Raw genomic sequence first — 27519 nt, 5'->3', positions numbered from 1 at the left:
GACTTGTAAGTTGCAATATGACCATTTGGCATGTAAAAAAGGATGCTTGTATTATTAGCTTGTACACCAAAAACCATTAAAAAGGAAAGGCCAAGAACTTTTCTGTCTAATTTTCACAAGAACATTGAGCATGAGTTCCATTTATTCTCAAAGATTAAAGCCGACAACAAGCAGTGAGCACCTCATTATGCATACATATACCACAATAACTGGAAGTCGAGGCTAACTTCAATTCACTAAACTAAGGTTCATCTCGTGTAGTCTAGATTACAAGATGAAGTATAAAACTCAAATCACAAATGAGATTTGATTATGTCTTTTTTTTTCTCAAAATTAAACCAGCGTATCAATTATCAAAACATATAACAATATCGGGTAAATTTATGACACTTTGATTTCAGCGTTACGGTATTTGGTATGGTTTTTAAAACTTAGTATTCAATACGTATTTATATTTTACTTCATTACATATATAATCTACGATATATTATTATACAGATAATTAATATAAAGTAAGAAAATGTCCAAAATCCTTCTGACTAAAAACTTCTCGTCTTTCCGGCTAAATACTCTATAAAACTAAAAACTTAATTTATACATATATAGTCATGTACAGTACAAATTAATTACTCAAACATATGTATCGTACTTTCCCTTGATCATTTCAAGCATGAGAGATTTCATTCTCAAGTCATATTTCTCCATTATATGTAAGTTGAAATCGAATAAACCATAATTACAGTACTACACAAATCAAAACTGAACCATATCCACCTAATTCAATATGGTAATGATATACCATTTCAAATTATCGAATCGAAATTTTCAAAATCATATTATACAGTGCCATGAACACACATAGGGGAATTGCGGCAAACTGGACAAGAAGCATTTAATCGAAGCCATTCGTCTATGCAGTCTGCATGGAAACAGTGTAGGCATTCAGGAATGGTCCTTAAAGTCTCTTTGGGCTGATATTCAGCCAAGCAAATTGAGCAGACATTATCATCAGGCTTGGGCAAACGTCTGCTCTCTCCCAATATAGTTTTGGGATATGATTCTATTGTGGGCCCATCTAAGCCCGTAAATACGATAGGTTGTGGTGCAACGGCAGAACTGAATTCTAGTACTGGTTGGGCTCTTCTCCTGCAAGACCTTATCCTTCCACTTATGAAACATAGAAGCCCAATCAAGAATAACATTGCTGGTACCCCAGCTCCCACAATTATAGCGTAACGCGCGCCTCTAGGAAATGCTGCAAACAATTTCAAATCATTTTTTTTTTTACAGTTAGTGAGTTGGTATATCTTAAAATACACCAGCAACTATCAAAGATTATGGTGAAATGACAAGTACTGTTTTTTATTTTTAATTAGATGTTTCGTAGTTTGAGCTTTGAATATGGAGTCACCTTTTATTAGATACCAGACACTCTTTGGAAAACCAAAAAAACTACTATTTGTGAATATGGATAGAAGTCTAGTTATAAAGAAGGTAGTATAAGGGGAAAAAAAATGATTACTTACAATAGATTTAACTTGGCATAGTGATGATGATGTATTGTCAATGCATTTTAACCTGTTATAATAAGTAATTTGTCCACACAAACAAATGATACCATTTTAATAGTAATAGCTACTCATGGCACAGTCTCCTAAGTTATGACCTAAATTCTCTCTTTTGATAAGCCAAAAACTCTTGACATAAGGAGATTTGATCCAATATGTTCAATTCAATTCCCGTGCTATTTAAGTTATTGCAACTCTAATATAACAACATATCAACAATATACTTAGTGAAATTTTACAAGTGAGGTTTAAGATAATAAAGTGTAAACAGACCTTAATACTACCTCATGAAGATAGAAAGGTTATTTTCCAATATCTTTCTATAAAAATGACTATAGTATGAATAATGGGGGGTTTACTTTGATTTCACACTTCTATTTTTTTTTTTTGTTCAACATATTTCCTTCGTCACTTTACCTATTAAAATAATGCAAGAAAGAGAAAAGTAAGGCAACATTTCACGCATGGCCTTATAACGTAGAAGAAAGGGCGTATGTGGGGACTATTGACTCAGTTTTAATGCTCCAATTCCAAAGTCAAACTTAGAATATTTGAGTGCAAAGGGAAAAAAATAAATAAAGAGCGTCCCATAAAACTATTGAGTAACATAGATAAAGTGCAGGGAAACATAAAGATACAAAACCACAAAAATAAAATGCCACTAAAATAATGAAAATGGCTTTAAAAGTCAGATGAAGTTATCATTTCTTGCATCTTCTTCTCTTTACTTGTCTTTTATGGTTTTTGATTTAGTAGTCATTATCAAATTGGTCCATTATTTCAATTTCAAATTTGAAGTATACAATATGAAAGTTCATTTCATGTCCAAATACAATAGGATATGAACCTCAGCATAGAGTGAAGATGTGAACAACTCTCCAACTGAGCTACATTCAACATAATGTTGAAACACAATAATCTCAACCAACTCATATCAAAATGTTCTACAAGACATTTTCTCACATTATGGTGTGCATATTCAGATTTTAGAAACAGGATATTAACTAATTAATTATTTAACTAAGTACTTTCTAATATTATTATATATGGTTTGCTACTTCCGTGTTTATTGGACTATCAACCATATGAAATGAACAAAGTCTTCAAGAGGGGAATTGGCTATGTTGACTTAAACATGTGAAAAGAAGTACGAATTGCAAACTTCGAGATTATTGAATTAACCAAAGGATAGGAGACTTCAAATACTGAAGTCTAGGCCTAAAACCTTATTAAATGACATGAAATATTAAATTTTTGTCCTATGAAATGATCATTTGAAACTTTTATTTGGTCAATGCAAGAAGGAGAGAAGAGAGACTTTTTCTTCTCAACAATAGAACAAGGAAAGCCCTCAAATTTTGTATAAGAAGTGCCATGCTATACGAGAAAAAAATGTAGAAAGAAGAAGAGAAATTTCAATTGAATGGAAACCTTAATTTTACGTATGATCATTGAACTTCATCAATTATAGTGTGAAGTCACAAAATTATTTTTGTCTTAGTAAAATAACTCAAATTAACTATAACAATAAAATTAGCGAAACTATTTTTAGTTGCAAAAAATAACATTAAAATTTAAAACTAATAAAAGTATATAGAAAGAAAAAAAAAAAAAAAAAAAACTATTGAGTGTAATCTCATATGGTGACACATCTATGGATGGCTCAACTATGCTTTAATATCAACTATAATTAGAAAGCATCCTAATTTTGCGACCAACAAGCCTTTTAACTTGCCTATGAAAAGCTCTAAATATTCACAAACCAATTTAGAGTTTAAGGAGCTCTTTATTGGATTTGAATATACTCCCTCAGCTTACTTTTACTTGTTCATTATATTTATTACTTTTCGCGCATGAAGAGAAAAAGACGTACTATTATTTTCCTGGTTTATTCACCAAAATCATTTCTCAAAACTTAAAAGTAAATATCAATTAATATTGTGGAAAGTTTCAAAAATCTGGACAAGTAAAAGTGCACAAGGAGAAGGGATGTTCTGATTTATATTTTGATTAGGAAAACGGCAATCAGAGGGAAGTTGATTGATATGATAACGAAAGAAGATTGATGTTTAGAGATCTTACCAATTCCACGACTATTTTCACAAATGATTTCTCGATTAAACGTTGTCCTCTTCAAACTACATCTTCCACCACTTGACTCACAGATTCTACAATCTGGATTATTCCATGTGACCAGAATAGCATCACTAAGATCGGAGGACACCACCTGTTCGAAGAAAGGCCACTGTACAGGAACCGGTAAAGTTCCAATCGATTTACACTCCGATCTCGACAACAAGTTAAATCCCCTCATAGAAGATGTAGCATAAACAGTATAATTCAAACCACTCAAACAAGCTATTGGATTTAGCTTAAGCGTCGTATAATCAAAGGAGCAATTGAACAATGTGAAATCCTGATAATAAACTCCCAAAAAAGGGGAAGCAGAGAGATTTAAGTTCAGGAGAAGCTGAGGAAGGCAATCATTAGGATCGTTAAGCCATAATTCCTGTGTAGAATAATTTATGGCTTCCACTGTGAATTCTCCTGGCGAACCTGGTAATCGAATAATTGTTCTATTTAATGCATCGCAGAATAAGTTGAATCCTGGATAGCCACAATCTGGAGATTGGTAATTACGGAGACGAAAAGGGAATCGGATTAATGGTTTATCTTTGCTACATGCAGATGTGAAGCAAGCTGTGCTTGTTGTGCTAATTAAATAGCACAAGAGAAGAAACAGAGCAATTGTTTTCTCCAATTCCATTGAAAAATAGAGTTTTGGTTTGTAAAATGATATTACTTTACTACTACTATAGTATTGTTAAAAAGAGTATTATTGTTGTTAATTGGTATGAATCATGATAAAAGGACGTCAATATCACAAGTCAATGTTATTAGAGTTGATTTTTTAATATATTTTTTTTGTTTGGTCAAAAAGAGAGAGTAGTAATTTATTATTACAACAATTTACTTTGAACTTTATCAGGGTTATGAGAGAGTTATTAATAGTGTTGTTTTGTTTGTAATATGGTTTATAGTAAGGCAGAAAGAGAATTGAATTCCTACTCTTTACCTAATTATAATTATTAGTACTATGTATCCAATAAAGTAAAATAAAGAATAGTAGGTAACTAACGAGTGGCGGTAAAAGCATATGTGTATTTTCATTGAACTTTTATATCAAGTGGATTAAAATAAATTGGATTACTGAAAGTAAAATAAGGACGCTAAAGTTAAATAGCTTTGGAAAAGAAAAGTATGTTATTGTTTTGTTTTATTTTAATAAACTAAAAAAAGTATCGCATCATGGGACAAAGGAGCAGTAATTTTGTTTTATGTCCCACTAAATTACTTCTCATAACAAACAATTTACGGATGAAAGGCCATAGCACAATCAAGTGCACAGCGCAACTAAAGAATGTTATGTAGTGGATGAGGTTACTTCTCCCTTAATCAGAGATTTCAGATTCGAGCCATGGATATGAAAAGATCTTTGATATGGAGCACTTCCCTCCGAATGAGGCCCTATACGGCATGAATATCTCATTAGTCGGGCTTCAATACCTACGATCCTATCCATTATAGTATAAAGTTCAATACGAAATTACACGACATGGACTGCAAAAGGATGACTTCAATCCCTATTAATCATAGAAAGTTGTACATTCTAACGGGCAAACTATAAGGTGAATTAAAACCGTTAATTATTATGATATACCGAAAGGCTTAAAAGTCAAAACTTCAAATTTGAAATATACAAACTGATTAAACCAAAACTGAACTTAAAAAATCCAATTCAATCCAAACTTATTTGGGATTGTAATTTTTTTTCAATCTGAAAATCGAAAATCAAGATTGAAATTTTCATATTCAATCCGAACCTCCAGCCCTACTTCATGTATAAGGGAAAACAAGAAAGCTCGTATAGCACTCAAAATTGGCCAGTGGAAAAAACACAAAACAAAAATGAATGAATGAGAAAATTATGGTGGTGGGGAAAGGAGAAAGATCATAAATATCAAGAAAATGATCACCATTTTACCAATTCCAAGTTAGAAATAGATAATAATACTACATTAACTCTTGACTTTGTAGACATAGAGTTGGTCAATGCCTTAGTAAAATGGTTTAATTGAATGTTCCATCACACAAAATGATTCAAGTCACCATCAAAGACTTCAATATCTCCCAAATACCAGAAAACTTCAAATAATCTAATCCTCTAAAAGCCGCTATCATTTAGAGACAGTAATTCGTAATTAACAAGACCATTTTACCTATATTATATCACGCGTTGTACAATCATGTAACAGCTGCTCTTATTCAATGTTCATTGCACTATTCAAGCATCAGAAGAAAAAAAAGAACTTCGAAAAATAATATCACTATTTGACTAGCACCTACATTATTAGTATTTGTCTCCTACATATCGGATAGGCAACGCATTACCTGTAAGACGACAGGTTGAATCAAAAGCTGAAAAGAAGATTAGAAATCAGAGCAGCGACCACCACGCTCCCAATCACCATAGCGGGTGGGCTCAGGACCTTTAGGGCCTCCAATCTCACCAGTCTTTTTGTTAACATTAGAAGTATCCTCTTCATCACTGTCGTCCTCAACTTCAAGATTCCCTTCATTTTTGTTATCAACCTTCTCCTTCTCATCCAAAGTACGAGCATCATGCTCTCCAGGATGATCCTGTTTGATTTGCCCTCCTTGAGTTGAAGAACAAATGAGTCGACTAGCTGAGTTCTTTGAAAAACCAACTTTGGATACTGGAAGCTCAATCAACGATTTCAAGAGATGACCCATATTTCTTGCCATTTCCTATTTGCTTCACCCAGTCTTGACCAGACTCGCTAGCGAGACAGAAAACCTTCAGAAACAGTAAAAAATAGTGCCTGATCAGATTGCAGTTAACAGGTGAACTTGCTCCTTACAAGTGCAATTCCATATTTTCTCCTTGACTATCACCAAAAAGCATTTTGAAAATTGTTGCCAGCTTAAAATGTCACAAGCGTAAGCTTTGACATTCAAAGTCACAATTCAATAGAGATTCATACCACAATGAAAAAAAAAACAAATGAATACACATTGTTTTCATCTGAAAGGAAATTGTTTTTAAGACTAATATCATGCAGAGAAGACGCTTCATTGATACCATTAATTTTAAGACAAATATCATAAGATGATAAATTTCTGTCCTCACATTTGAAATTTTGAGAGAGTTTATAGTGAAAAAGACTTTCAAGTATAAGTTCCTCATGAGAACACAACAATCAACAAGAAGATGCAACATTTAGTTGGTCAATAAATGATTCTTATCATTGTTCTTGCTTCCATAACTTTCTCAGCTCTGAGGAAGGAAGTGAAAATGATGAGATAAATAGCAACAAGAGAAAAAGGCAATCATGACAAACTTGTAGAAAAAAATAAAGAATGCATCTAAAAACTGTCATTAGACCTCGTCTGCCACCTAAATAAAACAATTCAAGTAATTTTTAAAAAGGAAAACTTTGTTGGGAAAGCACATAGAGAAATAACGACTGCAAATTCAGGAACCCTAACAAGACCGTGATTTCATGGAACAACTTAGAGAAACAGAAGCAAAGAAGTGAATTGAAAATAGACAGGGAGAGCACAGTGGAAAGTGATACTGAGAATAGATACAGAGGCTTGAAAAATTTCCTCTCTCTCTTAAGTGTGCTATAAAGACTGTTAATTGGAGGAGATTTGCGATTGGAGAAAAAACCTGAAAAAACTAGAACGTTAATAGAGGACAAGTAGCACAAAATTAGCAAATAGTTAAAAACTGTATATACTTATGGCAAAGATTTCATTTCCTTTTATTAAAACAAAGTGATAAGAGAAGTTTATTGAAGGGAACACATGTATTGTATCTAATACTCACATAGAGAAGGTGCAATTCAAAACCACATGTCAGACTCTTCCATCATCCCCTAAATCATAAAAGGCATTTCTGTTCACATTGCCATAATGGCCAACTGCGTGCCATAATGTTGGTTATGTGGAGATAACAAGCTCAAAGAGAGATGGAGAGGCTATTTTGGTCAATTGTTCAACTCAAGCCACAAGAATATACAATTTGGATCTAAATACATCTGTGCACGATAGAAACTTTAGCTATACTGGTAGAATTAAGCCTAAAAAAAATATTTAAAAAAAGGCAGTCTGGCGCACAGAGCATCCTGCATTAGCAGAGTCCGGGTAAGAGTCAAACCCCAAGAGGTGTTATGTGGACAGCCTAACCTAATACAAGCATTAGTGGCTGCCTATATAAAAAGAAGATTAGAAAAGTATGTGGTCCAAATGGTAAATGCATTAAGATTTGGGAGTGTCTTCGGAGAAGCAAAGTTTACCAAGCTATTTAATGTTTTATTTAAGGTGGTAGGATGCATGACGAATAGGAGTACCCTAATTTCAATTTATAAGAACAAAAAAGATAATTTTTTTATGACAATTGTGTTTGGGCCAGCTTTCATGCACCATGACTAATTCCACAAAATACTTGTCCCCTCCTACCAAACAACATGTACTAGATAACTTTTTTCACCAAGGTTAGGACAGATGGGAGGAAATCACCTAGTGCTTTTTTATCTTTGTTGGGATTTGAATATGAGACCTCATGGTTCTAAACCAACTTCATTGACCACTGGGCCACACCCTTGGATACAAAGAGATATTCCAAGTTGTGAAAACAATCATGGAATTGAATTTATTAAGTCGTTCAATGAAACTCGGGGAAAAGGCGATAGGGTGTAGACTTAGGGACACTGCAAGAGTGACTAAGAATCAGTTTGGATTTACACCCAATATATCTCCAACAAAAGTTATATTCTTACTAAGAAGATTGATGAAAATTCATAGCAAGAGGAGAATAGATGTACACATGGTGTTAATCGATCTTGAAAAAACATATGACAGTGTACCAAAATAGCTTTTTTGGTGTGTTTTGGAGAAAAAAGAAATTCATGTTATGTCAGAACGGACATGTAAGAAGGAGCCGTCACTAGCGTGAGAGTGGTAGTAGGAGATACAAAGGAGTTCCCCATAACCATGGATTTATACTAAGTTCAGCAACTGACCCGTAATTGTTTACCCTAGTAATCAATTCAGAGTGAAGATGGGATTATTTTACATGGTCGGTAAGGATTCACATAGCCAACCTCGATTTTGTTTAGGATTAAGGTATAGTTGTTGTTGTAAGTCCTTAAAATAGTACATCCTAGGTGTATAGCGTCTAGGCTCTAAATAACAGGGCATGGGAGCTAACTGATGGATCTGAAACAAAAACTTAAGAAAGATTGTTGGTTAGGCACCATCAGTTGGCACCTAAGCACTATCAGAAGTACATGAATTCACAGAGGTGCTACCAGAAAGAATGTGTTCTCACGGACCCTGGAGTCTGGACCTTAGGTGCTACAACTAGCAACTTGACTCCATCATTTAGAGTCTGCATGTCATCCTAGCACAACTATTTTTTCCCTTGAAAAATTATGTCTTCAAAAGTCACAAGATAGCCATGAGAAAAAAAGAAAAAGATAGATTATGAGGCTATAAAGTTGGACCTAGGTTCTTTTCTTTTTTTTCATCCTTGGTTAGATAATATTCTCCCCACAAAGACGTTTATTTGTTTAACCACTCTCAGTAAAATCATATTCATATAACTGTGGATTGTCTAAGTAGTGGTCAATAATGTTGCTATTCCAACACCAAACAATATCGCATGAATGAACATTATTGACTGTCTCAATAAATCCTCCACACTGGTTACCGATCTCCTTGAACATTTCCTGAGACTACAAATTCATGGGTAGACCTAATATTCTGATCCATACCCAGTATCTTCTTATTTCTGCAGGCCAACACGATCTCATGCATGTGACATAGTTATACCAACTCATGCAATATAATTTGGCATTAGAATAGCAAATATGTTTTTTTCCTTAGAACGAATACAACACAAGATCAATACTTTATGAAACATCTATCCTAAGATTGATAAAATATTGAATTTAACCAAAATCACAAAGGGAAGTAAATAAATAAATGATAAACAAGTAGGCTTGAAGAAAGTACAACCCAATTTTGCTACTTCTTGTTGTATCATTCGAAGATAATGTCATCACTCAATAGATAGATCCAATTTCACGAACTATTGACTCATCACTTCAATTGTACTGTGGCCATATAAAGTATCTCTCTAAAATTGATGGAAAATGCGAAGGTGGTAATAAAACCAAGATTCGATGTCAAAAACTCACAACTACTGGGCACAAAAACTTACTATTAAGACCACCATTTGACGCAAGATTCTCCCAATCAAGACACTTTTCGACAATGAAATGTAAAATATTTACATGGGATGAATTATTGTATCAACAACAAAGAACATAAAGACACAAGACCAACCAGTCATACAGGAGGTATTTATCTACCTAAAATCACAAAAAAAATGTAATTTTGAAACTACCATATAAAAGAATAATTAGGGGGAACACAGGAATAAGAAGAAGCAATCTCCTTGTTTTGCAACCAATTTGCCACAACCCAAATTACCAAGTTCAAAAAAAGATTCAAGCTCAGTTGTAAGAGATGAAGTAAAAACTAGGGGTTTAGGAGGGGATCTGTGAAAAAAGCTTCGAAATATACCTATTGGGCGATTGATTCAATTTTGAATCTGCTGCGCCTTCGATCTTACTTCTTTTTTCAGTTCTTCCCTAAAAAGATTGGCATATATATATATATATGGTGGAAACAAATGGGTCAGCTAAATGAAACTATATACGGAAATGGGTAAAAAAAATTCTTTAATCATGTAAAATTGAACAAAAATATCTGTCGTTTTTAATTTGGCCAAACATATCTTTGTTGTTAATATCTAAAAATGCATCGTTAATACTTTGGTCAAAATTTCCCCAGCTGTTAAGAGCATTTTGAACCATTTTCCACTAAAAAAAAGAGAAAAAAGTAGCACCTAGTATATTTAAGTTGGACTCCAAGAGCTTTGTGTGTTGAATCGACTTCTAAATATGATTTCGTTTACATTTTTTATTTGTGAAAATTAAATCTAAAGCTTGGAGACTTCAATTGGTACAACTAGATTAAATAGCAATTAATAAACAAATAAAAAAATTGGCACATATTAGCCTAAAAATAATATATCAATATTTTTTTTATTTTTTTTAATAATAAAAGATATTTAACATCATTTGTCTTCTAACTTCCAACCATTACTATTTAAAACTAGCAAAATATTATTTAGAATTATCTCTTCTTTCAAATTATTACGTGTTTTTTAAAATAATAAAAGAAAATTAATTTCATCTCTCTTCTAACTTCCAACCATTTCTTCTTAAAACTAGCAAAAATTATTCAAAACTCTCTCCTTTCAAATTATTTCGTATTTTTAAAAATAATAAAAGAAAATTAATGTCATCTCTGTTCTATCTTCCAACCATTTTCACTTAAAACTAGAAAAATACTGTCTAGAATTATATTTTTTCTTAAAATTAGAAAATAATATTTTGATTATGATTATTCTTATTTCAAAGGTATTCCTATGAATTCATTACCTGCCAATTATTTTGCCTTTGAACTCAATCCATATTCATTTAACAAATTTGTATACATTTGTTTGCATTGGTATTCATTAATCTGTATTCATCTAATAGATTGACATACATTTGTATTGGATACATTTGTTCATATTCATAATAAATTGGTATACATTTATATTTATTTGCATTAATATCTTTCAAATTTTACATATGTATACATTTGTATTGGATACATTCGTCCATATTCATTTATAAATTGGTGTACATTTGTTTGCATTAATATCTTTCTAATTTACATTTGTAATGGATACATTTTGTTCTTATTCATAATAAATTGGTACACATTTATTTGCATTAATATCTTTCAAATTTACATTGGTATACATTTGTATTTGATACATTCGTTCATATTCATTTATAAATTGGTATACATTTGTTTGCATTAGTATCTTTCTAATTTTACATAGGTATACAGTTGTTTGCATTACTATTTTGGAATGCAATCAACGAAATTCATTAACAAATTAGATAATTTTACATTGTTATATGTTCGTTTGTATTCATTAACAAATTTAGATACATTTGTTGGAGACAAAATAAATATTCATTATCAAATTCAATCAACGAAATTCAATATTTCAAAAGAATGTCATAAATATATTAATTTATTATTTATTAAAAATTGAAAAAACGTCAATTCCAGAAATCACGAAACGTTGCAGTTTTTGGGAGAAGAAAAGTTGTAAAATTATAATACAAAAACGGAAATTTGTAAAAAGAAAAAATCTTGCATTCAACTACAAGATAAAAAATGTAGAAATCTCAACTTTTTTAAAATAATAACCCAAACAATCAATATAAAAAAAATTAGTATGATTTGAGTTACTTGTTGTGAAAAGTTACTATTGTGATTGATCTTTAATGAAAATATTTCAAAGAAGAAGATAGAAATTCTAAACTTGAAAGAGGGAGAAAAAAAAGGAAAGAAAGAAAGAATTGAAAAACACGTAAAAAAAAAAAAATTGTTGACAAATTATAAGGAAAAAGAAAAAAGGAACAAATTATAAGGAGTTTCTCTCTCTAATTGCTAGGAAATAGAGAGAAAATCAGAAAAAAAATCATTTTTTTAAAAAAAGAATGTGGCTATTTAATGCCAAATAAATATTTAAAAAATTCTTTTTTTGCTAAAAAATTTAAAATGGGCTATTTATTGCCAATAAAGTCTATAGATTGTCATGCTATGCCATTTTTTCAAGTTTATTAGAGACCCTTGGGAATTGGAAAGATGGCCAATTTCTTGAAAGAACAATTTAATGATTTGACTTGGGACAAAACAAACTATTGTACTTTGGAGAGAGCTCACAGTAAGGATATCTTCTTGTTGTAGACGGTTAGATTATGTTGGAAAGCAAGGATGTTTTCTGGCCATACTTCTACTTGTGAATTTATGATCTGACTTGTGAAATTATACTTGATATGTTAATTGTAGGCGGTGGAACTTACATGGACTATGCCTAGAGATACTAGTGACATATTAGAAGTGATGAACTATTTACTTTTTTCGTAAAGCTGAATCACTGTCATTAGTAGATTTGTGATAATATGTTGATTTTCAGCATCTACATCTACAACTTGAACAAATTGCAACAGTAAGTTGGACAATACTTCACTTATATAACTTAGTGAATGCGCACAAAGTCATCAGAAATAATGTATTAACTTGCAAAGTGCACAACCAAATAAATCAAGAAAATCCCCATATATTAATTTTGAAGGAAATTTTGGGCAAACGAGCTGTACATATTATTTTATTTTTTTCATCTAGCCTGTGTTGGAGCAACCCTCCAAGCAAACAGGCACGGACATAATATAGTTATGAACACCCAAGATGCAGCAAAAAAACAAAATACTATCCCCTACCCCCAAACTCCCCCCAAAAAAAGAATCAGATATTCTCAACTAGTCCCCCTATCCTATGTTCCAGCTGAGCTGCTTTTGATTTACTATGTGTTTCTTTTCTTGGAAGTCGTTTGAAGGAAAATCCCAAAACCAGCCTCCGCCAAAAGCAAGTGCCTTATGTCACGACTGTTGGCTGCTTTTTGACAGATTCTTGTTGGCTAGCTGCATCAGCAGACGAGTCCTCGTCATCCTTCATGAGAAACTTGTCAACTTGAGCAGCTGCTTGCCGTCCTTCAGAGATGGCCCAAACCACCAAAGACTGTCCCCTACGACAGTCTCCTGCTGCGAACACCCCCTCCACACTTGTTGAGAAGCGTCCATAATCAGCCTTGAAGTTGGACCTGTTGTCCTTTTCTAATCCTAGTTTGTCTGCTATTGTCTGAACAAAAATCAAACGCAAGGATAACCAAGTCAATATTTAATTGGATTTCATCACAGCACCAGGATTTAAAGAGGAAATTAAAATGGAAGTCATTAAATACTAACCGATTCAGGACCAAGGAACCCCATGGCTAGCATAATCAGATCGGCCCCGATAATTTCTTCAGAGCCTTCTACTTCCTTGAATTGGAATCTTCCACTGGCATCTTTTTCCCACTGTACACGTATCACCTCCAATCCTTTCACATTTCCATTTTCATCTCCAATGAACCGCTTGGTCAAAACCTCATAGGATCTCGGATCCTTACCAAACTTTGCAGAAGCTTCCTGATGCCCATAATCTACACGGAAGATACGAGGCCACTGCCAACAAAGAAAGGCAAAGGACGGGTCACAATGACATTCAGGAATTTGATGAAAAACTTGTCAACAGAAGTTCCATGATCACTTTATGATCCTAACTCTGATTATAAAGTCAATTCTAGTAACTTCCACAGGAATTTATAAAAGAGAAGTGATCCTAACTCCTACTATAAAGCCAATTCTAGTAACTTCCACAGGAGGTATAAAAGAGCAGTTTCCTCAAGATTTTAGCTGTCAAAAACCTCGTGTTGACACTGAAACCATCATGCACATGATAGACATAAAGCAAGCATCTAATTGAATAAAAAGCTCTAGATCAACTAAAACATGATCAAACCTGTGGCCAAGGATTTCCAGGAGCCCTAGTGTTTGGTGGCTGAGGAAGAAGCTCTAGATTAACTACACTGCTGCAGCCATGGCGAATTGATGTTCCTATGCAATCTGTCCCAGTGTCACCTCCACCAATAACAACCACTTTCTTTCCCTTGGCTGAAATGTATTTTCCATCCTGCAGATTGCTGTCAAGCAAACTTTTTGTGTTTGCGTGAAGGAACTCCATGGCGAAATGGACTCCGGATAAGTCTCGTCCAGGAACAGGAAGGTCCCTACGATAAGTCAACAAGTAGTTTGAGTGAGCAATTACTAATTCAGAAAAGACACACTGACGGCTGAACCAAAAGTGAAATGATGACATCCATGGTACTCACCTTGGCTTTGTGGCTCCAACAGCCAAGATAATTGCATCATGATCTTCACGAAGACTATCCAAGGAGTACGTAGGATCATTTCCGATATTTGCATTGACCACAAATTTCACCCCTTCCTTCTCCATAAGGTCAACCCGCCTCTGAACGACATCAATTTTGTCGGTCTTCATGTTGGGCACTCCATACATCATCAGACCACCAATCCTATCAGCACGTTCAAACACGGTGACAGTATGACCCAATCTATTTAACTGATCAGCAGCAGCCAGGCCTGAGGGTCCACTTCCAACAATTGCGACTCTTCTCCTGTTAGAGGAAAAATGTGAACCATCAAAGTTATGTATGGTAGAGTCTAAAATGTCTAGCCATTAAAGCTAACTACTATAAGCCTCAATCAGTACAGGCACAACTACTTCTGAAAAACTATGGTGCTTACAGCAAACACATTGAAAGATAACAAATGAGAAAGAGGATCACCTTCAAAGAAAAACGAAATCAAGCATAAGGTTGGATGGGGTGTGTGTGGAAGAGAGAGAGTGTGTGTGTGTGTGTGTGTGTGTGTGTGTGTGTGTGGGGGGGGGGGGGGGGGGTACAGTACAAGCAAATGATGAGAGTGCATACCCGGTTCTCTCAGAAGGAGGTCGTGGCACCATCCACCCTTCCTCAAAAGCTTTGTCAATAATGGCACATTCAATGCTTTTAATAGAAACGGGATTCTCAATGATACCAAGTACACAAGATCCTTCACATGGTGCAGGGCACACTCGGCCAGTGAACTCAGGGAAGTTGTTTGTCTCAAGAAGCCTATCTAGTGCTTCACGCCATCTATTCTGATACACTAACTCATTGAATTCTGGTATTTTGTTTCCAAGAGGACATCCAGAGTTCTCCTACAAAATATTTTATATAACATAGTCGACTCAGATTTTGGCCATTTGCATTTCATTGTGTGTATTAATCACCGCATATTTCAGCATTAAAATTACCTGATGACAAAAAGGAGTTCCACAGTCCATGCAACGCGCAGATTGTGTCGTAAGGAGTGGACCGGGTTTTGATTCCTCCATAACCTCTTTCCAGTCCTTCATCCGAACATTTGGATCCCTGTAAGACACACCCTGTCGCTCATAAGCAACAAAACCTCGATGCTTGACTGCCTCAGCAACTTGGGTGGGCCTCTTCAATGTGTTCTCCTCTTCAACCTGCAAAGACCAAAACTACATATATAAAGTTGCAACACATATTGTAAAGCCTCTCACAGCATCTAAATACCCATATGCAACTCCAAAGACCAATAAAATAATTAATGGAAAAGTCAGGTTCTAATACACAGAACTGCAGGCCTTCCGAACAAATCTTCATTCCCAAATCGGAAGTGCAAAGATGCTTTAATGATTTTCATCTATATAATATATATATATATATATATATATATATCAGCATTCCTAGCTATCAAGAGAAAATATAGAATCTTTCTGAAATATGATGAAATAATACAAAAGGAATTCCAAGGTAGTTCAATTAGAAACTCCATCGATGAACTAACCTGACTGGATTCATCCTTAGATGCAGCTGCTAACTTCTTCAGCTCTTCAAAGGCATCTTTCTCCTTCAACTCTTCTTCTTCTTGCTCCTCCGCTTCCTTGATGGCACGTTCTTTTGCAGCTTCATAAGCTTCCTCCTTTTTCATGCTTGCAAGAACACGTTTATAATCTCTAGGGAAGACCTTAATAAATCTAGGCAAAAGATTATCAAAGTCAGCAAGAACTTCTTTCGCCAGTTGGCTGTTCGTGTTACGCTGGTGTTGCTGTATCATCATCTTCAAAGTCATGATATCTTCTTCTTCTTCAACTTTATCGAGATCAACCAGCTCTGAATTGCAACGAGAGTGGAAAGTGGAATGCAAGTCAAGAACATAGGCAACACCACCACTCATACCAGCAGCAAAGTTTCTTCCAGTTTTTCCTAGCACAACAACTGTACCACCAGTCATGTACTCACAGCCATGATCACCAACACCTTCTACAACAGCTTTGGCCCCTGAGTTACGGACACAAAATCTTTCTGCTGCCATCCCATTAAAATATGCCTCCCCACTTGTTGCCCCATAAAGAGCTACATTTCCAATCACAATATTTTCTTTGGGGTCAAACTTGCTTCCTTTTGGGGGATAAACAACGATTTTGCCACCCGATAAACCTTTACCAACATAATCATTGCTGTCTCCTTCAAGCTCTAATGTGATGCCAGGACAAAGAAAAGCCCCCAGACTCTGTCCTGCACTTCCACTAAGCTTGATATGAATGGTGTCTGCAGGAAGCCCTGCGAGGTGATAACGCTTGGTCACTTCGTGGCTTAGCATAGTACCAACAGCCCGGTTTACATTGCAGATTGGAGTTTCAATATATACAGGAAGACTTTTCTCTAAAGCAGCCTTGGAAAGGGCTATTAAATTGTTATCTAAAGCCAAGTCCAAACCATGATCCTGTTTCTGTATACAATATTGGGCAGCTTCAGGCCGGATATCAGCAGCAGGTCGAAGCAGTAGGGACAGATCAATATTCTTCAATTTGTCATTGTTCTTGACTAAATCATTGTCCATTTCAAGCATGTCTGAACGGCCAACCATTTCAGTAAGTGTTCTGAAACCAAGTTGAGACATGATTTCTCTCAGTTCTTCTGCCAGCATGAAAAAGAAATTTATGACATGTTCTGGTTCTCCAGCAAACTTCTCCCGAAGAATTGGATCTTGAGTGGCAATCCCCACAGGACAAGTGTTTTTGTGGCATTTTCTCATCATTATGCAGCCAAGTGTTATGAGGGGAGCAGTGCTGAAACCAAACTCCTCTGCACCAAGAAGAGCAGCTATAGCTACATCTCTTCCAGTTTTCAATTGGCCATCTGTTTGCAGCACTGTTCGGCCACGGAGGTCATTAGCCACTAAAGTTTGATGCGTCTCTGCAAGACCAAGTTCCCATGGAAGCCCAGCACTCTTGATGCCAGTCCATCTTGAGGCACCAGTCCCTCCATCATGACCGGAGATCAAGACATGATCAGCATGTCCCTTGACAACGCCGCTGGCTATAACCCCAACACCAGCTTCAGAAACCAACTTGACACTAACACGTGCCCCTGGGTTTGCATTCTATAGGCACAATAGGGTAACACCTCAGGATCAATGAACAAAAAAGCAGAAAGTACATGATACAAATACAAGAGATTTCAATACCTTAAGATCATGAATCAACTGTGCAAGATCCTCAATTGAGTAGATATCATGATGAGGGGGGGGACTAATTAGTCCAACTCCAGCTGTGGAGTTCCTAGTGACAGCTATGTCACCAATGACCTTGTGTCCAGGAAGTTCACCCCCTTCTCCAGGCTTGGCTCCCTGCAAAATACAATAAGAAGTGAATAGGTGTGTTTGACACACACACGGAAAACTTCACTGTTAACATTTATCTCACCAAATGCCAAATGAAGGTTTCAGTTAAAGAGGCAAAGACACCAATAGGTGCTTTGCAGATGCAGCATCATCTGTCCATGAACATAAATTCATAAACAAGAGAAACCTCTATTCCAGCTGGAATACAGGACCCGATAGGAATGGACCAACATTTAATACAAACATGACAATGAAGGAAAATAACCATAAATGAAACATATTGTAGTGCACATGCATGTGAAGTGTACCTGAGCCATCTTTATCTGTAGCTCGTCAGCATTTGTAAGGTAATAACTTGAGACTCCAAATCTACCACTTGCAACCTGTTTAATTGCACTTCTTTTTGGGTTCTTTGAACCATTGGGAAGAGGTTCCATCCGAGAAGGTTGCTCACCACCCTCGCCTGTTCAAAAGTAGGTACAGCTTTCATGTTACAGTAAAGAAATTCCACTACCCAAGGGTAAGACATGGTAGCCTCACAAAAGAAAGATCACTGTCAACATTCCATTTAAAAAAAGCATACCTGTGTTAGATTTGCCTCCAATCTTGTTCATTGCCATAGCAAGAGTAGCATGTGCCTCCAAGGAGATTGATCCATAACTCATGGCTCCAGTACAAAAACGTTTTACAATCTCACTTGCCGGTTCAACTTCTTCTAGAGGAACTTTAACCTCTCCCTCTTTGAATTTCAAAAGTCCCCTCAAATTGCATTGTCTATTTAATTCCTGTACTCGCTTAGAATATTCTTTGTAGGCAGCTACACTATTAGATTGTGCAGCCTCCTGCAGTTTTGCAATGGCAAATGGATCATTAAGGTGAATCTCACCACCCTTTCTCCAATGATAATCACCAGGATTAGGGAGTGCCACAGCTTCTGCACTCCCTGGAGCCAAGGCTCGTGATGGAAATGCAAGTCCATGCAGATTGAGTGCATCTTTGGCAAGTGCGTCAAAAGTTGCACCCTCCACTCTGCTAGGAGTTCCATTGAAACATCGCTCCATCACTTCTGATGAAAGGCCAACAGCCTCAAAAATCTGAGCGCCCTTGTACGATGCCAATGTTGATATTCCCATTTTTGCAAGAACCTTCATCATGCCATAGTGACTTGCTTTGAAGTATTTCTTGACAAGCTCATCCTTGGAATGAAACTCACCGGTTGACTTGGGTGGGATTTTGCCATCAACCTGTAGTCTCCATATAGCTTCTACGGCTAAATAAGGGCAGATAGCATCAGCACCAAATCCTACCAATGTACAGAAATGGTGTACTTCTCGTGGCTCGGCAGATTCAACAATCAATGCAACTCGAGTTCTCTCAAGCTTTTTAACTAAATGATGATGGACAGCGCCAATAGCCAATAAAGAGCTCACAGCAACACACTTCGGCGAGAAGCCTAGGAAGGTTAAGAAGAAAAATTTAATGCTATGTCGATAAAAGAGATAACGAGCCTATGTCCAGCCAAATGACAGATTTTTTTTTTAAAAAAAAAAGGTATAAAGAGTAGGCTTTCTAAAAAGATTGGTACCTCTGTCAGAAAGTACGATTGCTGTATAACCCTCCTGAATTGCATCGTGCGCTTCAGAGCAAATCCTGTCTAAGGTCTCCTCTAGACCTTTTGTACCACGGTCTCTGGAGTAGGTAATATCAAGAACCTTACTGCGCCACCCTCTGTAGTTCATCTTCTTTACAGCTTCCATCTCTTCAATGGACAAAAGAGGCCCTTTGAGTGAGAGGCGGTGACACTGTTCTTCAGTGGTCTCCGTAAGATCTCCTTCAGGACCAACCATACATTGCATAGACGTAACAATTTTTTCCCTGATAGGGTCAATAGGAGGGTTTGTGACTTGAGCAAACATCTGCTTGAAATACTCAAATGTAAGTTTCTCTCTGTTAGACATCACTGCTAATGGAGCATCATTCCCCATTGAACCAAGAGCCTCAACACCATCTTTTGCCATTGGGAGTAGCAGCATTTCTAAGGCCTCTATAGTGTAACTGCATAATAGGTCAGTGATTAAACTATTTTGCTTCATGTTGTCAAAAAATTTCAAGGAAGTTTCTGTCTTAGGCAAAAGATACATACCCGAAGGCCTTTAATGGAGCCAATAAACCATGAAGTCCCATATTTTCCATACTGTCCTCATCACTTACCGCCTGTAAAATTTTAGAAGAACAGATAGATAAATAAAATGGCACTTAAAGAACAACTAATAACAAGAAGTACAATTAACAGCAAAAAGGGTTAATTAATAAGAGATTCAGAGGAACTAAATTAGTATGAGACACAGTACTCACAGGCAAAACTCCTGCAATGGGTGGAGGGACCCTATAGGAATAATTTACTGACTCAACAATGTCTTTCAGCTCTATCTTCTGCTTTTTCAGCCACTGTCCATAAGGTCTTGCAAGAGAGTACTGCTTCTTCAAAGCATCATCATCAACAACAACATGGTTCTCAAAGTCCACCAGAAGCATCATTCCAGGGTTTAGTCTACCTTTTCTGGATACATCTTCAGGTGGAATATCAACTACTCCAACTTCACTTGCCATAATAACCCTACCACTGTATGTAACATAAAAGCGACCTGGACGCAGACCATTCCGATCTAACGTAGCTCCAAGATAGCGCCCATCAGTAACTGCAAAGTAAAGTGTCCCCATTAAGCAAACAGCATACTGGAAAACCTCATAAAAGATATCAGCTAATTCCTTGAAGTATATTACATGACATAAGAGCAGGTCCATCCCATGGTTCCATGAGGGCTGAAAAATATTCATACAATGCCTTCCGGCTAGGATCCATGTTCTTGTCATTTTGCCAGGCTTCAGGAATCATCATCATAACAGCTTCTGGGAGGCTTCTACCAGCTCTAAGCAGTAGCTCAAGCACACCGTCAAAAGCTCCTGATAAATGGAGATCATAATCAGATACGGGACAATCAACACAAATAACAGCTAGTAGGGAAATAGGTTGAGATGTTGACCGTTTCAAGGTGCAGAGAGGTAGTTTAAGAACCTGAGTCAGATGAACTGGCATCAACAATGGGCAAGATTTTTTTCATTTCTGTCTTTGAAAGGCCAAGCTCTTTGCATTTAAGAAGACCCTCACGAGCCCTCATCCTGAATAGGCAAAAGTAATGAGTCCAGAACAAAGTTTAAAATCAATGCAGATGACAAATTAACAAGAAACAACAGTAATTTGCCACAGTAAAACAACGGAATTTTATGTGAGATTCTTCCTCAGCTTCTGAGGAGGCATGCTAGCCAATTTACAGTCAATATGTTACTCCAGAACACAAAGGGAACAAGAAAAGCTATTTGATGCAAAAGGAAGGAAGACATGTGCATCCTTCAGTGCCACTCGTGTAGCATGGAAAAAAATTTCACTGATCAGCAACAACTACGGTCAACTCCTTATCCTCACAATTCATATCTTACAATGTGTCAATGAAGTTCCTTCTCAATTTTCACATGGAATCAAATTATCTAAACTACCTCTGCATTCAGGAGATCAATCCTAAATGAGTTACAGTAAGCACTACATATACTTTACTATAAAATGCAATTCTGCAGGGAACTTACCAGTTCACATTGCCTCGAAGTGTGTTAATTTCACCATTATGACCCAAGACACGCATAGGCTGAGCACGATCCCAACTAGGGAAGGTATTTGTAGAGAACCTAGAATGCACCTACACCAGAAACACCCAAAATTTTATATTTTGGAAAAAACTGATTTTCTTTTAGAATAAAAAATAGAGATGCTGAGATATGTCTTCTGAATGCAGCGGGAATTGAGTTCAGGCACTTTGAAGATTGTTGCAGTGACAGGACACATAACCTTGAGCCCTAGTCTAACCTTGAGCACACACAAATCCCTCCACATGATTTAAGTGGAGGTTTTACTATTAACAACAGATGGCAGAGAGCAAGGCACCAAGTTTCTGAAAACATTATTTACTTCATAATGAGTTTCCTTACCAACTCACCAAAGAGTCCAAACGGGCATCCAAATTCAAATTGTGATCAAGGGAGTGGAAGAACTTAAGAGATCATTCATACTTCAATGCCTCAGAAGTCATTCCTCAACCTTGCATCTCTTCAGTTTACTGGTTGATCCACTGCTGTTCGTTGTTGAAGTATGGAGTCAGTGTACAAATTAAAAGAGAATGGATTAAATATTTACCAGGGCCATGTAGCTCGTAAACCTTTCATTGCCCAAATCTGCAAAGTAGTATTCCTTCAACTGATTAGGCTTCAACTGACCTTTGTAAACAACAGTCCTGTATTAAGCATATAAATTTCAAAAAATTAGTCATAGAACTGCAGCAAAGAGCAATGTATTCTGACTTCTGAGTCTCCAGAACAAACCTTGAAGAAAGAGAGCATATATAGAAATCTTTCACGCCACCATGTTGGAGGTTTAAAGCAGCTCGTATAGCTACCATTGCCACCCTCCTCAAAATATACATCTGCAGGGGGAACAGATTCAGAATGGATGAGTGGATTTGATACAGTAAATAGTAAGTACCAATGAATATACTAAGTACTTCAGTAACAGACAACTACCTGACGCTCAAAATCGACCTTTGACCTAGGAGTTGGTGTCAGAAACACTTGCTCAATGATAGGCTCAGTCTGCAATGCAGACTTGCCCAATCCTGAATTATCTGTAGGGACTGGACGCCATGCAAGAACTGTATGACCAAGTGACTCAGCCACCTGCCGAAGAACAAAGAATCAAAAAAGATAATCAGAACACATAAATCTGTTTTTCAGTAAAGCATCAGATAGAGCAAGAACTCACCTTAGTAAATACAATCTTGCTTTGCTCCCTTCTACTGTCAGAGGTAGGCAGGAAGAACATACCAACTGCATATTGTCCAGGTGGTGGTAGCTCAAATCCCGCCTCACTAGCTACCTGATGAAAGTACAGAAGATATAACATTCAGATTTCAGCCCTCACAAATTACAACTTCTAATGAGAGGTGACTACAAATACTCTCAGTACAAAATTCTGCATTCTTAGTCCATTTCTTATTATCAATTAACAAAATAGCTATCAGCAACACCTTCAAAAAGAACATATAAATGAAAAGAAAATCCTTACTATTATTTTTGTCGAATTAATTTCAAATTATACTGAATTTTAAAATAAAATCTCTTTATTATCATTTTCATATATAAGAATGGCACCATTTCCTTCTCACCAACCCCCACCCACTTTTTATGATTAGCAGACTACCATGACAATTCTCCTAACATTCTCTGGTAATCCACCCACGCCCGATTAACCATAAATAGTAAAGAACCAAAGAAGCAGCCATCAAATGAACAAGTCATACAGGATTCAAGAACATTGATTCGACGAAAATAATTCACTAAGCAGTAATTCTGAGCAGTTAAATTAAATCACCTCCTTGTAGAAGTCATGAGGCAAACCAACAAGAATACCGGCTCCATCTCCGGTATTAGTCTCACAACCACACGCGCCTCTATGAGACATCCGCACTAACATCTCAATAGCATCAGTAACCTATTATCACCCAAAAAAAAAAACAAATTCAGACGCTTTCCACAGACCAGAAAAACAAAAAACAGTCCTAAGGTTTTCTGATTTACCGTTTTCCGGCTACTTTCACCGGAAAGTTCAGCAACAAACCCAACGCCACAAGAGTCCTTATCAAATGATGGATCGTAGAGTCCAAGAGGCTTCTCTGGCACCTGAGACAATGCAGAACGCACCACGACCCTTAGCTTCGGAGCCCGACCCGGCCCGTCAGATTGCCAAAGATGCAACCTTTCCGACCCGGAAGCCCGAAGCTTGGCTCCATAAAACTTCTTCTCGAAATTGGTAGTCCTCTTCACTACCGAGCTCCTCGTCACCCTAGTTCTCCCCAGACCAACACCGACCCGACCCAAAGGCATAGCATTCAATTGATGCCCCACAAGACTCTTAACCGGTGACGACATAACAACGCCATTGTTCTTGGTCTGAAGTACAGAACTCGAAGCAATCGACATATTCAAAAAACACCCAAGTTCAAATCTTTACCAGTTTTTAAGATAGATTTTTGTATATATATATATAATATTAAAGTCGAGATCTTTATGAATAAACAAAACGTATACAGGAACCAAGATTCTTAAAAACGTCAAGAAAGTCTCAGATCCGTTGTTCAAGATGACCAAATCAGTCGATTTTTCAGCAGATCACATGAAAAGATGAATAAACCAAAAGGAGTTACAGAGGCGGCGGAAGGGGGCGGTGGATATATAGAGAAAAAGGGGCTGTCCGTTGTCCTTATTCAGACGAACTTTTCAAGAAAACTGAGAAAAAAAAGGTTCTTTCTTTCACATAAATGGAGATGAAAATGAGGAGAAACGAAAGGGCAGATAAAAAAACAGAGAGAGGAGAGGAGACAGGGGTAGGTGGCGGAGCTCTGCACTCTTGTTCGTTTTTCGGCATGGGCGAGGTGGCTTGTGTTATGATTTTATAGATGAGATTAGACAGTAGAAGCTGTCGGGGTGTGTAGACTTGGAGGGGTGGGGTGAGTGGGCCCTACCTGAGTTTTTTTTTTTTTTGAAGAAAAACGTTTTTATCTTTGTTTTAAAACAAAATCTATCCATTGATTGATAAATGAGGAGTATTATGTGTATCTGTTTTATCTTAAATGATATAATATAATCTATCTTTCGTAGTGCCATTTAAAGTAAAAAAACAAAAAAGATAAACTCTTCCTCTATCATCATTAAATAAATAATAGTAGATATTTTTCAATTTTACCATTTACAATTTTAATCGCTAGTTTATTAATTAATGTCTTTTTATCATACATTACATAGGTATAATTTAAATAAGTTTTTATCTAATTATAAGAGATATAAATCGCACTAGATAAATTCAATTTTATTGTATATAATACTTTAACTTTTGATGTTATTTAATCTATTTTTTAAGTATAAATATGTAGACTTTTTGAAATTTATCATAAATCTTTCTCTATTTTTTTAATAAATCGAAAATTTGTGAGAGAAAATCATTATTTAAACATAGTAGGAGTATTTGTTTTCACAATTTTATTTCTTTCAAATACTCCCTAAATCCGATTTTCAATTTACTTTAAATTTAATAAATAATGAATAAGAGAATCTATTAATGATATACTCGTATTTACAGATATTTTATTATAAAAAGTTACTGTATTTTTTGTTTTCCACCCGATATCTGGTACATACATTGAAATTCAACTAAATTTAAATTCGTGCCGAAAAGTCTCACATGGGGTAAAGTGCTCCCTAACAAAGGCGACTATGTACCTAGAGGGCTCGAACCTGAAACCTCTTATTTAAGAATGAAGGAGTACTTACGACTCTACCACAACCATAGTTGGGTAAATTTACTGTATTATTTTCAGCTCAAAACACCTACTAAAATTTGTTGGTATCACGTGTAGAAGATGAATCTCCTATGCGGCACCCGACAACCGCGCGTGGTGGGGTCTCTCCGTCGGCCACGGTTTGCCGAGGAGGTTCACGGTGGTGATTATGATATTCTATATTATAGCCGCCTCTAGGCTCGGTTACAAGCCTCCAAGGTTCGGGCACGGTAAAAAATGCTTACAGGTTTTCAGTTTTTTTTTTCTATTTGTGGGACCCCCTTATTGTGCTTTCTCAGGTGCAAATTTGCTACGTGCGAGTTGATCAACCGATGTTAGAATAGTTTCACTAGGGACTAGGGAGCAAAAACAAATTTGCAACAAAAAAAAATATTATTACATCATCCTTTTCTCCTGTGTCTAACAAGAACATTTTTAGTTTTTCATGGCGGTCCCAAGAGAATTTTCTCTAGATCATAGCTCGGGGTTTTAATAGAATTTTCTTCAGTTTTAGAGCTCGAATTCTAAACATCTAATCAAGGATGAAGCAGTCTAATAGCTACATTATAATTCATGTTGATATTAATTTTCTACATATATATAAATATCACAAAACTAAAAGGTTTTTGATATATTTTACATATCTAATGATTAAAATTAAAAAAATATATTTTTATCTTTTGTATCAAGTTAAAATCAGAAAAACAAACTAAAAATGAAAAAAAGATTACATTATGTATTTCACAATAAGATTAAAATTTGAGTTTCTCTAACTTATACAATTAATAATCAATCAACTTTGTGATTGGACAACTTTCACTTATAAAGTTTGGTTGGAAGGACTTATAGCTTTTGACTTATTATAACAATAGAATATTTCTCTTAAATGTGATTATCAAACTTGCTAATCCACAACTAATATATATGTCGAATTATGGTGACATGGAATATATTTTGTTATTTTCTCTATCTCATTTTATATGACTTACTTTTTTTTTAGTCAGTTTCAAAAAGAATGACACATTTTTATATTAAGTAATAATTTAGCTTTAAAATGTTCATTTTAACCTTAATTAAATGATTTATAACTACACAATTTTTTATCATTCATTTTAGTCCACAAACTCGGAGGAATTAGTACATAATTGATAAAAGATGACGAGTTCAATGACGAAATGAATAAACATAAATTGAGATTAGAGTGTACCAAAATAAAAATAAAAAACAGACGCGGCCAATAGTTTACGTGAGAGAGCAAGTGCCTGTAGTTTTATGCGGCAAAAAATTATAAACAAAACAATCGTGTTCCTTTTACTACGCTTTCTACAAAATGTCTTGATACTAAAACCAAAAATGTACACAAAGGAAAAAAAAAAATGAAACAAGAAAAAGTCAGAAATTTCGCTTTCACATACTCCCTCCTATTTTAATTTAATACGAAATTTAAGATATTAAAAAAATATTTTGAATGAAATAATATAAAATTAAAAATATGTTAAATATATCAAAATAAATTTTGATCTTAAACATATAATGTGAAAAGCTAAAACTAAAAAGTTAATACGAAAAGATTCATTTTTTTAAATAAACTAGAAAAGAAATAGGTCGAACAAATTAAAACGGAAGAAATATCATTTTGCATTTGTCTTCTAGTTCTGCGTATTCAATTTAGGATTTTATTTTCTGTTTTATCATTTCGCATTTGTCTTCTGTTAATTATGTGGTTTATTTCTTGTGGGCCGCACATAGTATGAACTTTAACGACTAATTAGGCTGAGAAGATTGAATTAGTTTGGTTTTTTTTTTTACCATTACTTAAAAACATTAAAAAAAATAAATACTAATCTACAAAAACCTTGTCCTTAGTCAAACAGGCTATTACATTCACAAACAGCGTAAATATCTTAATTACGAATTTAGATTAAAATATTGGAAGAATATAAGATTCATTAATTATAATTTTATATATTGTGATTCATGATGTATAATAAACAAATTATATTTACAAATTCAATGATTATGCTAGTGACATGATTTTGCGCACACACAAACGCCTACAACTACGTATAAATCCAATTGTATGTTTGACTAAATTGATCATGCGTAGGGGTAGGGATAGGGGTGACAAAATCA

General features: G+C 35.4%; 3 protein-coding genes across 5 annotated transcripts; all 3 read right to left on the bottom strand.

Annotated features, from left to right (window-relative positions):
- Positions 1-711: 711 nt before the first annotated feature.
- Positions 712-4335, bottom strand: LOC125833164 (putative RING-H2 finger protein ATL21A). Its single transcript, XM_049512304.1, has 2 exons — positions 3651-4335; positions 712-1255 (listed from the first exon to the last, which is right to left on the bottom strand). Exons 1-2 carry the CDS (start codon positions 4333-4335, stop codon positions 837-839), a joined length of 1104 nt encoding a protein of 367 aa, XP_049368261.1. The 3' UTR covers positions 712-836.
- Positions 4336-5786: 1451 nt separating this feature from the next.
- On the bottom strand, positions 5787-6679 carry LOC125833165 (uncharacterized). Its single transcript, XM_049512305.1, has one exon. The coding sequence runs from the start codon at positions 6393-6395 to the stop codon at positions 6060-6062; it is 336 nt and encodes a 111-aa protein (XP_049368262.1). The 5' UTR covers positions 6396-6679; the 3' UTR covers positions 5787-6059.
- Positions 6680-12894: 6215 nt separating this feature from the next.
- On the bottom strand, positions 12895-24101 carry LOC125833249 (glutamate synthase 1 [NADH], chloroplastic). Of its 3 annotated transcripts, XM_049512397.1 has the most exons (22): positions 23630-24101; positions 23424-23543; positions 22815-22928; positions 22577-22729; positions 22379-22479; positions 22194-22290; positions 21590-21699; positions 21024-21127; positions 20732-20911; positions 20303-20646; positions 20091-20161; positions 19533-20002; positions 18531-19400; positions 18256-18410; positions 17792-17953; positions 16109-17707; positions 15549-15764; positions 15184-15452; positions 14563-14868; positions 14193-14460; positions 13598-13855; positions 12895-13490 (listed from the first exon to the last, which is right to left on the bottom strand). In XM_049512397.1, the coding sequence occupies exons 1-22, from the start codon at positions 24029-24031 to the stop codon at positions 13227-13229; spliced, it is 6633 nt and encodes a 2210-aa protein (XP_049368354.1). In that variant the 5' UTR covers positions 24032-24101; the 3' UTR covers positions 12895-13226. The 3 variants fall into 3 exon arrangements, with proteins under 3 accessions (XP_049368354.1, XP_049368355.1, XP_049368356.1); XM_049512398.1 differs by lacking the exons at positions 22379-22479; positions 22577-22729; positions 22815-22928; positions 23424-23543; positions 23630-24101 and adding an exon at positions 21989-22131 and having other exon boundaries at positions 22216-22292; XM_049512399.1 differs by lacking the exons at positions 22194-22290; positions 22379-22479; positions 22577-22729; ... (1 more) ...; positions 23424-23543; positions 23630-24101 and adding an exon at positions 21997-22129.
- Positions 24102-27519: the final 3418 nt, after the last annotated feature.

The sequence above is a fragment of the Solanum verrucosum genome, unplaced genomic scaffold (genome assembly GCF_900185275.1).
Source record: "Solanum verrucosum unplaced genomic scaffold, falcon-dt-bn FXZP01000100.1, whole genome shotgun sequence".
Lineage (NCBI taxonomy): Eukaryota > Viridiplantae > Streptophyta > Magnoliopsida > Solanales > Solanaceae > Solanum > Solanum verrucosum.
Note: the sequence above shows the minus strand (reverse complement) of the source record. Positions and strands in the feature narration are given on the sequence as shown.

What these genes read in the sequence shown, in the direction of transcription:
- LOC125833249 (XM_049512397.1), bottom strand. Translation starts at nt 24,031, where the DNA reads ATGTCGATTGCTTCGAGTTCTGTACTTCAGACCAAGAACAATGGCGTT. An exon ending in CTTCGAGGCAATGTGAACTG is followed by an intron (nt 21,128 to 21,589) that starts GTAAGTTCCCTG and finishes TTGCCTATTCAG; the next exon opens with GATGAGGGCTCGTGAGGGTC. An exon ending in TACAGATAAAGATGGCTCAG is followed by an intron (nt 17,954 to 18,255) that starts GTACACTTCACA and finishes TGTATTTTGCAG; the next exon opens with GGAGCCAAGCCTGGAGAAGG.
- LOC125833164 (XM_049512304.1), bottom strand. Translation starts at nt 4,335, where the DNA reads ATGGAATTGGAGAAAACAATTGCTCTGTTTCTTCTCTTGTGCTATTTA. An exon ending in TGAAAATAGTCGTGGAATTG is followed by an intron (nt 1,256 to 3,650) that starts GTAAGATCTCTA and finishes AATTGTTTGCAG; the next exon opens with CATTTCCTAGAGGCGCGCGT.
- LOC125833165 (XM_049512305.1), bottom strand. Translation starts at nt 6,395, where the DNA reads ATGGCAAGAAATATGGGTCATCTCTTGAAATCGTTGATTGAGCTTCCA.